We start from the raw sequence: 14336 nt of genomic DNA, 5'->3' as shown, positions 1-14336 counted from the left end.
GTTAGCACAGCAGCGTGGCATGGTAGAAAACAGAGGTACTTTGCAGCAACACACATGCATTTCTTTCCCCATTCCGTTGTATTCTGGTTATACAGCCATGGGTAAGTCAGATAACACTTCTAAGCTTTAGAAGTAGATTTTTTTTAAAAAAATAAATTTACTTATTTTATTTATTTATTTTTGGCTGCGTTGGGTCTTCGCTGCTGCGCAAGGGCTTTCTCTAGTGGCGGCGAGTGGAGGTAGAAGTAGATTTAATAATGATTCTCTTTGCAGGGTTGGTGTGAAGGCTAAATCTGAGTATTGAGGCAGAGTGCCCCGTGCTGCTGCTTAGAAATACGGGTACGGACAAGTAATTTAAACTCTGGGCCTTAGTTTCTTCATCTGTAAAATGGGAGTATTGAGGCAGGGAGTTAATTGTAGTAGAACAAAAGCACAGGCTTCGGAGTCAGATTACCCACATTCGATTCCTGGTTCTGTCACTGAGTAACTGTATGATGCTGGGCAAGTTCTTTGACCTCTTTGAGCCTCAGTTTCACATCCACAGAATAGTACTCATAGTTCCTACCGCATAGCATCATTAGGAGTATCCAACAAGTTCTATGTTAAGTGCTCAGAAGAGCACCCAACACTCAACGTGTTTGCTATTGTTATTATCTTGAAGTGTTATTGTAAGGATCCAAACCACTCAATGAAAGCACAGGGAACTGAACAGACTAGATGCTCAATAAACTTGTAGATGTCTGCCGTGTTCAAGCCTAGTATGTCTTCCCCTGTCCTCTGATAACAGAATTACTCTTCCTTTTGGGAAACCCATTCCCAGGCCCCACACACCCTCATCTGCAAACAACTGTGATGGACGCATGGCCCAAACTTGGTCAATCAGAGGACACCATCTCACCAGCAACAGCATCTGCTCAGAGCTGGACGTGCGACCAAGGTAAGCAACTGACCCTCAGTTCTTTCCTGCAGGACTGTTGTCGAGGACACCCTCTCCACCCTGGTTGCTAGGTTACTGCCCTCAGAGTCTTCTGCTTTTGCCTGCCATCCTGTGCTCTCTTCCTAGGGCTGCGGGGAGTGAGATGAAGTCCCGATGACACCGCCATGCTCCTGGATCCAGCTGTTCCTAAAGCCAACCATAACTACCACTGGCCTTCCCATGCACATTAACTAACATATTTTCCCTCTGAGTTAAACTAATTTGTCACATTTCTGCCACTTACTAGTTAGTGATAATATTATAATCATATATATATATAATAGGCTCTCAATAAATATTGTTTCCCTTTCCCATCACTACATGTCTTATTATACGACCATAGCCTTTCCAAAAGGTATTTTTCAGATAATCATTGAATATTAAGCAGTCTTTGTCTATAGATCTAATAAGAAAAGGTGCGTCAGAATTGCTGTTTAAACCACATGGCCGACTATGGAGGAGACGGCCACCCAGCAGCCCCATTTAGCATTCCCTGGAAAACGGCTCACTGCATCTATTGAGATGCAGTGCTCTTTTAAAACAGAGCCAGTGGCATATGTATACACACTCATGATTGCACATTTATTGATTTCTAATTTGCACCCTGCTTACTTCCAAAAAGGCCCTGGAGTGGCTGACAGAATGAGACAAAGACACAATAGGGTCATTAAGAAAAACCAAAGATCAAGCCCAGGGAGAAAAAGGGATTGCTGATTATAGCCCAAACCTGGGTTAACAGAGCTGCTTCAATGAACAGAAATATGTATTTAGCTCTCAGCTCTTTGGCGGCCGTTCAGAATGTGTCGTGACGGGGCACACAGAGAACTGGGCAAACTTCATATCTGCAGTTTAACACCCAGCACAGAGGCCAGGCTGGAACAAGCACCTGGGAAAAGTTTATTGAATGAACGAATGAACAAACAAACGAATGAGTGAATGAAGGAATGGTGGATGAAAGATTCAAAGTTCCCTCAGAACATGGTTCATACCCTGAGGCCTGTATCATTCATTTATTCATCCACCCATTCCCGAGTGCCTATGTGTCACATTGGGCCTGGCTGGGGACCTGGAGAGGGACAGAAACCAAAATGAGCCAAACGTCCTCCCTGCCTTCCCAGCTGCAGCTCTCTGGCCTGAGGACAAAAGCTCCGTGTAACAGATCTCAGGGCCCACGGCAGCTCCTGGTTTCTTCATGTCTCCCAGTGAAAGGAGATTAGAAACAAGTTGTGAAGATGGGAATTGTAGGAGTAACAATAGCTATCTTGGTAATTGCACTCACACAGCACTTTAAACCCTAGAAAATGCATGCCCACCATAATCTCATCGGATACACGGACAGCTCCTTGGTGAGGCGGGTAGAAGGGAAGATGAGGCATTTCCCGTTTACTGATGAAGACATTTAGGCACAGAAGGGAAAGTGGCTCTTCCGACCTCTTTCAGTTAGAAAGTGGCCTTTAGGACACTGGACTTTCCCATGCCCCTGTGCTACCTGCCTGGGCCTGGCCCCCAACATGGCAGAAACTCCTGATCACGGCCTGAAACTCCGTTATCACGGCCTGAAACTCCTCCTCTGCCTGGATCAAGACCAGCCCCGCCTGAAATGGGCCTCACCTGATGGCTGTGGGGAGCAAGAATCAGCCCCCCTGACCTCCTGCAGCAACTGGAACTCTCAGACCTACCCGCTCAAAGCTGCCCAGCAGCCCCAGTCCCATAAGCACCTTTTACTTGCCTCGAAAGTGACGCTGAGATTCCAGAAGAACAGCATACAGTCTGCGTTATTTAGTTAAAAGCGGGTTGAAAAGCACAAGGTAGTGCTGGGTGGAGAGATGGCTATTAGGTGAGCATTTAAGGAAAGAACTATAAAGGGAAGAGGAAGTTAAAAACCAGAGTGGTTTCCCCATCTGCCCAGTTGCTGTTGCTCATTCGGGCCAGCAACAGCACCTCATGCACCCTCACGTCCATCAAGGTGGATTCAGAGCCGAAGAGTGGAAAGGGAGGCATGCTCTTTCCCTCATTTAGCACAGTCAGCGGGTGGACTGGGCAAGAGAAAGGGAGGGCCAGCAAGAGGAGACCGTGACGAAGTACAGGTGTCCCCCAGAGAAGGCAAGCAAGGCCGCGGTACCCTTGACGCCCCAGCCAACCCCAGCCCGTTCTTGTTGCAGCCAAGTGTCCTTGAAAGCACATTTATGTATATAGTCTCTGTGTGTGTGTACAGAGAGAGATACAGATTCCTAATTCAGAACTCATTCTTAAGTGCACATGCAAACATGCGTTTCGTACTTCCCAATTTATCTCCATGCATCGGCGGACTGCATACGGAGGTATTAAACACGGCCGTTGGAAATGAGAAGGGTGGCTACCACTTTGCAGCCTCCCCAGTAAGGTTAGAGTCCTCCCAGCCAGGCCGTAAATCTCACTGCCTGACTGCTAAGCAGTCGGACACTTGTTGCTCCTGCCGGAAAGTCAAGCCTTGGGCGACCAATTCACCCCATAACGTACACTAGTTACTGCCGGTAGGACTTTCAGGTTCAAAGTCATGGAGTTGTTCACTGTCAGTAATTAGCACTTGCCTAATAACCCCAATCTACGAATCACAATCTCCACCGCGACGTGCATCTCCAGCTCTTCAGTATCCAAACTCCCACGCTGAATAAGTACACAGAGAATCTGCAAGTCTCCCCCCACCCCTCATCATACCCTGGACCATTCTGAAGACAAAGCAAAATTCAAAGTGTTTCTTTCTTTTCCCACAAAATCACAGATCTCCAGACCCAGGGTTCCCGGACTGGCAGCGGTTGGAAGCAGGCAAAGGGCAGGAATCCTTCTAGCCAGCAAGGAGGTGAGGTTGAAATGCTTAACCCAAACCACTGCCCTCCTCCGAGACCACTGGCAGTCTTGTGTGAACCAATTCACCTCCAAGCCTACCCTCAGGGCATTTCCCTGAGGTTAATTCAGACCCAAGTTAAAAGGAAGAGTTTCTCCTCAAAAAGGAGAGGTGCACTACCACAGGTCCACAGCCCTCACCGGCCACTTAAGCGGATGATCTGGGAGGGACGGACGCAAGAAAGGCGGGCTGGAGGGGAGTGTGAGGACCCAGCACGCTGAAGCCTGGCTCCAAGCGCCCACGTGCGCGGACTCACTGCCAAGGTCCACACGGCTCAGGGCTCCCCACGCTAAGGCAACCGCATCCTCGGCGTCAGCAAAGCCGGGCAAGACACCAGGTGGGGAACACAACTCCATTCTACTCACAGTCTGGTGAGCTTCGGGTTGCTCTGGAAAAGCAGTTCCGGGAGGACCTGGAGTTTATTCTTGTTCAGGCGCCTGAAGGGGGAAAAAAGAATGAAAAGATGTCAAGGGGACAGGAAACGGGATCAAGAGTATTTACAGACACCCCTTCGGCCAATCGATCAACAGGTATTAAGAGGCTTCTAGATCTTTCAACGTGGGATGCTCAGCACGTGTAAGGCACGCTCTTAACGCGCGGAGCTGGGAGTCAAGTTGGCACTAAAAAGGCAAAGGTCAGTCGGAAGTAGGAACACAACACGCTTGCTGCCACACCCCCCTTCACGAGCCTCGCAGAGGCATCACTCACTGATCAGGACATTCTTTCCCACGAACCTCAGACAGGCTTTTGAACTTTTCTCAACATGTGCCTGCGGTAGCTAGCTATCGCCAGGTGATGGAAGGGGCATGTGAAATGGGTCTCTAAAAATAAACAAAATACCAGAGAGAATATTCCAGATCCTAAGTGGTGAGGACAGGTGGGACAGATAGCAGTCGTTATAGGAACAGAGAAGAGGGTGGGGCAGATCAGCAGGGGTTAAAGGGCCAAATGTAGTCCCTGCCAGCCTGGCTTTTCAGACCAGAGCTGGGCTGCGTTATGACTGCCATGGACCCTGGGCATTTTTGCCTTTGTGGGCCCCTTCCCCTATTTAAAAAAATTAAATATTGTATTTTATAACTGTTGGTATAAAAACAAATATATTAATATTATATAACATTTACTTTGACCTGAACACTCATTCCTTTCCTCTAATTTTAAAAGAAATTAAACCATTTTCATGGGTCCCTAAAAAGTACTGTCAGCCCTGGGTACTGTCCCCGCTGTGCTTAGATGGCAAAGTCGGCCCTGGGTCAGGGATCACGGTCTAGGTGTGTAGACCCGGAGGCAAAACTCAGCCCAGGAGGGGTGTCCCACGTTGGGTGGTGGCAGCAGAGCCAGACTCTCTCCTGAGAACGGTCCATGCTGATGCCCACAGAAAAGAAGGCCATCTGAGTTTCCGAGGGACCGTAAGTCACTGTGGTCTCCACGAAGCCTGCTCTCCCGGGAGTGTGAGGCCAAGAGGGAAAGCCTGCCCCGTGCTCATTCCCAGGCCTCTCTGTCCAAGCATCTTTACGCAGCCTAATCAGGGAAGCCCAAACCAGTGTCCCCGAATCTCCTGTCCCCAGAATCCTCAGAATCTCACTCTTCAGAATCTCCCTGTGCAAAAGAGCAGTTTACAGCCCGGCTGAACTTCTCCGCTTAAATTGTGCACATTTGGCTACGTGGAAAAAACGTATTATCCCATCTTAGAGCTAAGCGAACTGAAGAGAAGAAAAGGTGAGCTTCTTCCCAGCTTCTGTCCCCAAAGCCCACACTTCGTCCACCACATCATGCAGACATGATCCGCTGGGGGTCGGGGGGATTGCTATTTTCCCCTTTTCGTTCCAGGTTGAAGGACAAAAACTTCAGAGGGATAGGGGACTAGAAGGAAGTTTGAAAGGGCAGAGCATGTGAGAGGAGCATTCACCACCTCAAGTCAGAAGTGTGCAGCTCAGCCCTGACGGGGTCCACGTGGTGCGGGGCAGGGGTGGACCAGCGGAGCTGTTGGTGACACTCCTGACTGGAAGGAAGCCTGAGAAAAGGCTGGCAAGTTGGACAAGATAAGCTCAAATGCCCTGCCCCACCGAAACGGCGACCTGACTCCCTGTGCTCTTTTTTGTTTTGTTTTGTTTTCGTTTGTTTAATTGTGGTTAGAACGAAAGCCCTAACATAAAATTGACCATCTTCACCATTTTTAAGCGTCCAGTTCTGTAGTGTTAAGTATATTCTCACTGCTGTGCAGATGTCCAGAGCTTTTTCATCCTGCAAATCTGAAACGCTGTACCCATTAAACAACACCACCCCAGGGCCCCTCCCCTCGTCCCTGGCAACCACCATCCTATTTTCTGTCTCTATGGATTTGACCAGTGCTCTTTTGATCACTCCCAGTATCTGCTCTTTGTGTGTTCCTGTCACCAAAGTGGGAAGAAAGGGGGGAGCCCAGAGGAGAGGAGGGGGAGTCTAGCTCCTTGTCTAGAGCAGTTCTCATAGAGCCAGTGATAAGCCCCTTTCTAACACGGGGAAGCACTCGTCCCAGAGAAGGCGTGGTGCTATGACTTTGGGGTTGGTCACGCTGGGTTCAGGTCTGGCTCTATCATGCTCTCGCCATGGGACCTCAGGGAAGTTACCCAGCTCCTTGAGCCTCCGTTTTCCATCTGCCTAATAACCCTACTCAGTGAGTTACAGTAAGTTTTAATGACACACTGTATGCATAAGTGTCTAGCACTGCAATGAGAGCATGGCAATAATAACTGAAACGAGTTGCGGCACAAATGCGTGTCAGGCACTACGCCACGTGCTAGAGGGGTAGGATCTCAGGCAGCGCAGCTCAGATGCTGGTGTCATAATTACCCACACCTCACAGATAAAGACAGCGAAGCCTGGAGCGGTTGAGCCCGTTCTGCAATGCCACTGTGACAGGATGTGGCGGAGGCAGGATGTAGACCCAGGGGGTCTGCCTCCAGAGCCTGGTTCTGAACCACTGTGTTCCTCGAAGGCTTTCAGTCTGTGACAGCTGCCTCCCGCTTCTTTTCTCCCCTCCCTAGTCTTCTTTTTGCCTCTGCTTCCTTTCATCCAAGGTTGCCACCTCCGCTGCCCCAGCCCAGGCAACCATCCACCCTGAGTACATTTCCCTCCCTGAAAAGGATGCTCTTGGAGTCCCCAAGAGTAGAAGTGGGTCTCTAGGTGGGTCTGTCTGGAACCACCCTCTATTGCCACAGCTGCACAAACCCTGGTGAGAGTTACACTCAGACAACCAACGCTCCAGTTTAGGCAAAAGTCCTGAAATCAGCCCACTGCTGCCCGCAGTGAGGAGGGTATTGAGTGTCCTAAAAGCTCAAAACCAGAGTTGAAGCTAAAAATAAAACCAGCTTGGCTCCGAGGCTCCAGGAAGGGAAGGAATCGTTTTCAGTTCTTTGCGGGTATTTGTGGCTGGACAAAAATAAAAACACAACCATATTTAGTCAGTTGTGTGCTGCCTGCTGCTTCATAAACCCTGAATGAGGATTCCAGGGTGGCTGAGCCGGGCTCTTCTCCCAAAAGCCTCAGGGTCTTTCCACTTCGGCTTGGGCGGGCCGCATGCTGGTTCTCTGTATCAAGAGGAGCTCGACACGACATTTCATTTCTAGTTCATTCCATTCCAGGATTTATTTGTGTTTATTTAGTGAACCAAGTCGGCCTGCAAGGTCTTCCTCGAAGAGCTAAGAAAGGCTCCAAGCTGCGTAAGGTGAACTTTTCACGTGGCTGCTCTAAGAGCAGCTCCTGAACAGGAAAACGAACAGAGTGAAACGTGCTGTTCTCCTGAGAGGAACGGGTAAGCGCTGGGCCGCACACAGCGGCTATTGGTCAAGGCATCCTCCGTACTCACGCCATCTGCTGCTCTGTCACCCTGGAATCAGAGGCGGAAATCTGCCGTAGTTCAAGCTGGGAATAAATCCATGATGCCTGGATGAAGAAAAGGACTGAATGGGACCCGTATGAGGGCAGACCTGAGGAGGTCGGCAGAAAGGCTGGGTCCATGATGGGATAAAGCCCACCTGGGTGTCCTCTCTCCCTCTAGGATCAACACTCCTTCTCAGCCTTCCTGCTGGAACAATGGGGAGAATCCAGGTCAAAAAAAAACCCACTGGCTGCTAGTTGCAAGGTCATTCTGCTTTTCGGCCTGAACTGTGAAGCTACAAGAAAGAGAGCCTTGTCTCTGCAGTACCACTGATGGCCGCGAGACCTAATTAGAGGTTTTCGCCACTTTATTGAATTCCTTCATTTATCTATCCATTATCCATTCATAAATCCACCCTCTACCCATCTGTCTGTCCATCCATCCGTCCGTCCGTCCACCCATCCATCCATCCACTATTCTATCCAACCATTCACCTATCCATCCATCTACCCATCTGTCCATTTATCCATCCATCCATCCATCTTCCTAGTCATTTTTCAATATGAACATCCAAAGATGAATAAGATACAGTCCCTTCCTGCACCTGCATGAATAAGATGTAGATGAAGAAGGTCAGATGCTAGTGAAGGAGATAGACACGAAAACAAAAATCTGCAGCATGATCTTGTAAGCAAAGCTACTGTGGGAGCACAGAGGAGGGGCAGCTAACCCAGACCTGGGAAAGGAAGGCTTCCCAAAGAAAGTGGTTTGGAGGGTTTTTGGTTTTGTTTTTTTAAGCATAATTTTGACTCTTCGGGAGATAGGGACAAAGGGTTCTAGACTTCGAGAGGTGTATGTGCATGGTCATGGAGGACCAGGAGATGGAGGAGAATTGGGGGTACAGGGCTGCATTGCTGGGACTTGGAGGTGACTTGAGAATCACAAGCGATGAAGCTCTAGAGGTAGGCAGGGGTCATATCAACGAGGGCCCTTGCGGGTCATGATCAAGGGTTTGGGCTTGGCTGTTTATTGAGAGTCAGAGGGAGCCGCAGAAAGAGTCTGAGAAGGAAATGATCATCTGTTTTGGATTTTAACAAGTTCTCCCGAGTAGTAGTAAGGCTTGTTCGGAAGAGGGTGAAATCAAAAGCAAGGCTAGCAGTTAAGAGGGCTCCTGAGTAATCAGTGTGGCTGTGTGAGGACCCAGTTAAGGGTAAGAGTCGTACTGGAGTGGAGGACATAGATGTGAGGTCTAATCAACAGGGTTTTGTGGTTAAATGCCTATGAAGGCCCCAGGGGCTCCAGCTTGGGTAACTGATCAGTCAAAATGACCAATCAGTGCTGAAAGAAATAAAGACGAGAGGACCATTATGCAGAAGGGGGTGTGTTTAGATTCAGGATTTCTAAACTACTGGGGTCCCTCAAATATATTTTGACAACTAGTAGCAGTAGCTGGTAGTAACCCTAAGACCATGAGTCAGGCACTGTACAAGGTGCTTCACATGTGCCAGCTCATGTAATTCCCCACAGAAGTGCTTGAGGCTAGTACCCTTGGTCAACCTATAATAAGGAAACAGAGGCCTAAGAAGGTTAAGGCACTTGCCCAAAGTCAAACTCAACCAAAATGATGGTGGTGGGATTTGAACCCAGACACCTAATGCCAAACCTGGGCTCTTAACTACCATGGATAATGATGGTATTTAATTTAGCCCTCATTACAGACTGTTGTGATTTATTACCTCGCAAGTGGGTCTCGTCTTTCTGTTAAGTTCTGAAGGTCCTTGAGAGTGGGAAATAGGTCTAATATCTACTCAGTGACCCATTGTGAGCTGACACAGCCCCAGGCATGCAAGAGGGCCTTCAGTAAGGGCCTGTTGAATTTCATGAGTAAATCATAAAGTGGGAATGGCCAATGAGGGGAGCCTGAAAAAGCAATAGCCTTCCTCCCCTGGGTGAGGGGAGCCATCCTGTTTGCAGATGAACAGAACTCCCAGAGGGCCCAGTTGCTTGAATCTGTCTACATCCTCCAGAATCTTCTTGAAGACTCGGCTTCCAGACCCACCTGCCTCACTACTGACCTACTGGGAAGCAAGGCAAGAAAGGACGGGGCGAGTTCGTCCCCTCAGTCGGTGCAGGACGGGTGAGAGGCCTCCAGGCCGGAAGGAGGCATGCTTAGTCAGCAACAGGCCCCAGCACCCACTCAAAGTGCTTCCCCTTTCTCAGGGAGGTGTGGAATGTTCAGCTGCCCAGCGAAGGCCTGAGGGAGGGAGGAAGTCAAAATATGCTAATTCCCAAAGGTCACCAGGACTGTTTGCTTTAGTAATGAAATCAAGTGAATCCCCTTCTCCAGGCACTTTCCTAGGCAGCCTGGACACCTTCCAGGTCTACTGGTATTTTCAGAAACACCAACAAGGACCAAAGCGGCTTTGCTATTCAGAGCGGAAGCTCCAGGCCTTCCCCAACTGGAGGGATGGACAGGCCCAAGACGTCCTGGCAGACCCCAAGAGAAGGACAGAACCGAACTCAGAGGCCTCGAATCCCAGCTCAGAGGTGGCACCCTCATTCATGAGGATGTGCAGATGTCACTATACAACAGGGGAACTCTGAGTTGAGCAGAGTCAAAAAAGCAGAGAACCTTGAATAGGGGTTGTTTCCGTAGTTGCTCACTGTAGCCACTGATGGCCTCATATTTTCTTGGTTTCCTCATCTGCCGGACAAATCAGATTCAGGCTTTTTCCTGCTATGCAAATTTTCGTAATGCAAATTGGATGTAACCTGATCAGTTCAGCAAGGAACTCAATTCGTGCTCCTTGTTGGTTCACACCACTGTCATTATCAGAAAGGATCCCTGCGTGGATCAGAGGAAAGCCTATTGGCCTCCAGCTTCAACACCCATGGGCCACTTTAGTGGGTGACTGTCTGTTCTTTGCCATTGGGATTTCCTTTTTTTTTTTTTATAATGTATTTTTAGGGGTTTTTTTTTTTTTTTTTTTTTTTTGCAGGGGTGGGGGAGGGTAGCAGCTTTACTGAGATCTAATGGGACTTCCTTTTTACTAGCACTTCTGGACAAAGCCACAATTTATTTTGATGGTCTGGAAGCAAGCTGACCTGAATCTTGTCTTCCATGGAATTCAGCATTTGCTCAATGACCTTTAGGTTGGCTTATGTCAGTTTTGAAAATCTGTTATTTGTAGTTTGTAACTTCAGAATGTCCTAATAGCAATTAAAACCCTTTACTTTTGACATTTCTGTAAGAGAAATAACTTTGTTGTCATAGTCTAAAACTCTTGCCCTAAGCAGTATTTTTCCCTCACTGAAGTTTTTAAGAGAACCCTTTAAAAAAATAAAGTTTACTTTAGGAACACAATTATTATGTAATAGCAAAACATGAACCTCGTGAGATACCTGAATAGTTTAACATCTGCGATGGGCTTTGCAGTATTTCTCAAAGGCTTGATAAATGGTAGCTGTTACAGCCACTGTTATTATCATTATCATCATCCCTAGATGCCCCAGGAGGTCAGGAACAGGGGAGATGTATTTCTCCTTCATAGATGACTGTATCGGTCAGCAAGGCTATTAGCAGTAACAAAGGAACTCCGAAATCTCACCGGGTTAACACAGACTCCACACTCACATAAAGGCTTGGCTCTATCTCTAAGATGCCACAGAGCAGGGGTCCCCAACCCCCGGGCCGTGAACCAGTACCGGTCCACAGCCTGTTAGGAACCGGGCTGCAGAGCAGGAGGTGAGCAGCAGGTGAGCCAGCGAAGCTTCATCTGCTGCTCCCTTTTGCTCCCCATCGTTCGCATTAGCGCCCGAACCATCCTCCCCCTCCCCAACGTCCGTGGAAAAACTGTCTTCCACGAAACCGGTCCCTGGTGCCAACAAGGTTGGGGAGCACTGCCCTAGAGGGCATGTGGCCCCCAAGGTCAGTGTGTTGGGGATGAGAGGGAGGGAGGAGCCACACCGGCTCTTAATTTCCTTGACCTCACAATGACTCATATCATATCTACTCTCAGTCTACTGGCCAGAACTAGTCACATGGCCAAACCTAACTGCAAAGGAAGCTGGGAAATCTACAGGGACACCTGAATATTTGGCGAGAACTATCATAATAACCAACTCGCTTTAGAATCAAAGCAATAATAATGATCTCTTTGATCTTGTTCTTCCTTCCTTCCTTTTTTTCTATCAAAGCAAGGCACTTACAGTGGGCTAACTGCTGTGGGAGGTGCTTTATATCCATTATCTCATCTCATCCTTAAAGCAACATTGCTAATGTCATTATGTTACACAAGGAAACTGAGGCTCAGAGAGGTTATGAAACCTGTCTAAAGTCACGCAGCTGATAAATAAGGTTTGGACAGAAGTCTCTTTGACACTGAAACCTGAACTTTGAACCGCTTCACCATTCTGCTTCCTTAACCCTTTGGTGCTTGGTTGACCAGGAGGCCTCCCAACAATCCTAGGAGGGAGGCCAGTAATAAGAGTATTTATTCATTTTATAGTTGGAGAAATTGAGTCAAAGCAGACTAGGAAACTGACCCTGTGCTTCCTTGGCCTTACTGTTCAAAGCCTGTTTAATGATCCTGCCCCTCTGGTTTCTGAAGAAGGCTCTGAGGGTCCCAGGAAATCACTGCCCCCAGGCCAGGGGGCAGGAATCCTGAGCCATCTCTTAAGAGCATTTATCCTTCTCCTCTCAGACCTAAAAGGTCTGTTTATTCAGATGTTCCCCCAGGGCATCCTCAGCCCCTGCCTGCCCCGGTAGGTGACTCTGTCCCGAGATAACTGTCCAGTTCTAGAGAGCTCTGGGGCTTGCCCAGCATCTTGCTGGGCTCCAACTCAACACTCCAGCATGAAAAGAAAACAGGCACAAAGACCCTGAAACAACCCTTTTTGAACTTTCCAGCACCTCACATTGGGCCAATTTTCCTCCAATTACACGGTTGTTAGGGATAAAGCAGAGCACGTCGGTGGCCTGAGCCTGCCTTGCCTTTGACCCCTGTCCCAGCTGCTGCCATGTGCCCAAAAGTACCCCTGTCTCCAGAAGACCCTGATTTCAGGAGGAGAAAAGAGGGTGGGGGGAAGAAGGGCAGGAGTCCTGGCTCTGCAGAGAAGGAGCCAAGGGCTCGGAGGGTCATCTTGTTCCATGGTGACCAACCCATAAAGCCCATGTTTGCCTAGAACAACGCAAAGAACCCCAAAGGTCTGTGAACAAAAAGACTGCTTCATCTAGGCCTAAAGTCATGAGCAGGGGTTTCTGGGGATCCCCCAGCAGATTGCACATGGACCTACATTAGTACACTGATGGCTCAGAGTCCAGGAAAAGATGTCTGGAGTGGGAAAAAATGCATACTTAACGCACGCATATGAACACACACACAACATACATTGCAGACGTAACGCAGATGCAATTAACAGAATCACGTATATCCCTTAGAGCTGGCCAGATCCATTCCAGACAGCCAGACTGTTTGGCAGTGGCCAAAATTCAGATCCCCATAGCGATCGCTTCAACCCTATTTCATAACGGGGCCAATAGGGCAGGCGACACCCCAGACTCAAGAATCGTGCCTTTATCCCTTCAGAGATACTCCAGTCCTGCATCTTCCCCTGCCTCAGGGTTTCTGCACATGTTCCTTCCTTCTCTGGGAACTCTCTTTACCCTGCTACCAAGGTGGTAGCTGCAGAGGTGTGAAGATGAAAATATTTTGAAGGTGGAGTAGACAGGATTTGCTGATGGATTGGAGGTAAAGCTTGAGAGAGGAGAATGAAGGATGATGCTGAGGTTTTGGCGTGTGCATCTGAAAGTGTGGATCTGTTGTTAGCTGAGCTGGAGGAAGACTACTGTGGGCAGAGCACGTTTGGCGAGGGGCCAGATTGGTCATGTTAAATTTGATATGCCCATAAATATCCATGTGGAGATACCCAATAGACAACTGGATATGCAAATCTGGGCTTCAGGGATAAGACCAAAATGGAGATGTAGATGGTATTTAAATACAGCAACCACAGCCACCATGAGAAACGAAGAAAAGAAGGGAAGAGGATTTAGGACTGAGTCCTGGGCTGCACCATCCATTAGAGACCAGAGGGAGGAGGAAATGGTAGAGTGTGGTAGGAGGAGAAGCAAGAGAAGGTAGAATTGTGGAAGCCAAGTGAAAATGGGGTTCCAAGGAGGGAGAAGGGGAGGGAGGGACTGGTTGGTCAAATGCAGCCACGAGGTAGAGAAAGATGAGGACAACACTGAACTGAGCAACGTGGTGACTTAGAAAGAACAGCTTAGTAGAGAGTTAGGCATCAACTATTAACTGGAGTGGTTCAAGAAAGAGTGGGTGGACAAAAGTCAAGGGAAAATAATAATTTGGAGGGATTTCGCTATAAAGGGGAACAGAAAATGGGTTGATAGTTAGCAGGGGAAATGGGGTGAAGAAAGGTTTTGTTTTTATTTTTTAGGATGGGGCAAATTGCAACATGCTCCTATGCTGATGAGACTGATCTGGTAAATCAATGATGCAGGGGATGAGGGGAAAACTTTTAGAGTGAGGCTCCTGAATAGGCGACGGAGGAGATTCCAGTGCACAAGTGATGGCAGTGGCCTCTGACAGGGCCAAAGACAG

General features: G+C 48.4%; 1 protein-coding gene across 1 annotated transcript in view; it reads right to left on the bottom strand.

Annotated features, from left to right (window-relative positions):
- SLIT3 (slit guidance ligand 3) overlaps window positions 1-14336 on the bottom strand; it is a 611310-nt gene that overhangs the window by 504283 nt on the left and 92691 nt on the right. The window contains exon 4 of the mRNA XM_004271979.2: window positions 4226-4297. Coding sequence (XP_004272027.2) covers window positions 4226-4297 — 72 coding nt within the window. The remainder of the gene's footprint in view (window positions 1-4225; window positions 4298-14336) is intronic.

This window comes from Orcinus orca, chromosome 3 (assembly GCF_937001465.1).
Source record: "Orcinus orca chromosome 3, mOrcOrc1.1, whole genome shotgun sequence".
Taxonomy (NCBI): Eukaryota; Metazoa; Chordata; class Mammalia; order Artiodactyla; family Delphinidae; genus Orcinus; species Orcinus orca.
Note: the sequence above shows the minus strand (reverse complement) of the source record. Positions and strands in the feature narration are given on the sequence as shown.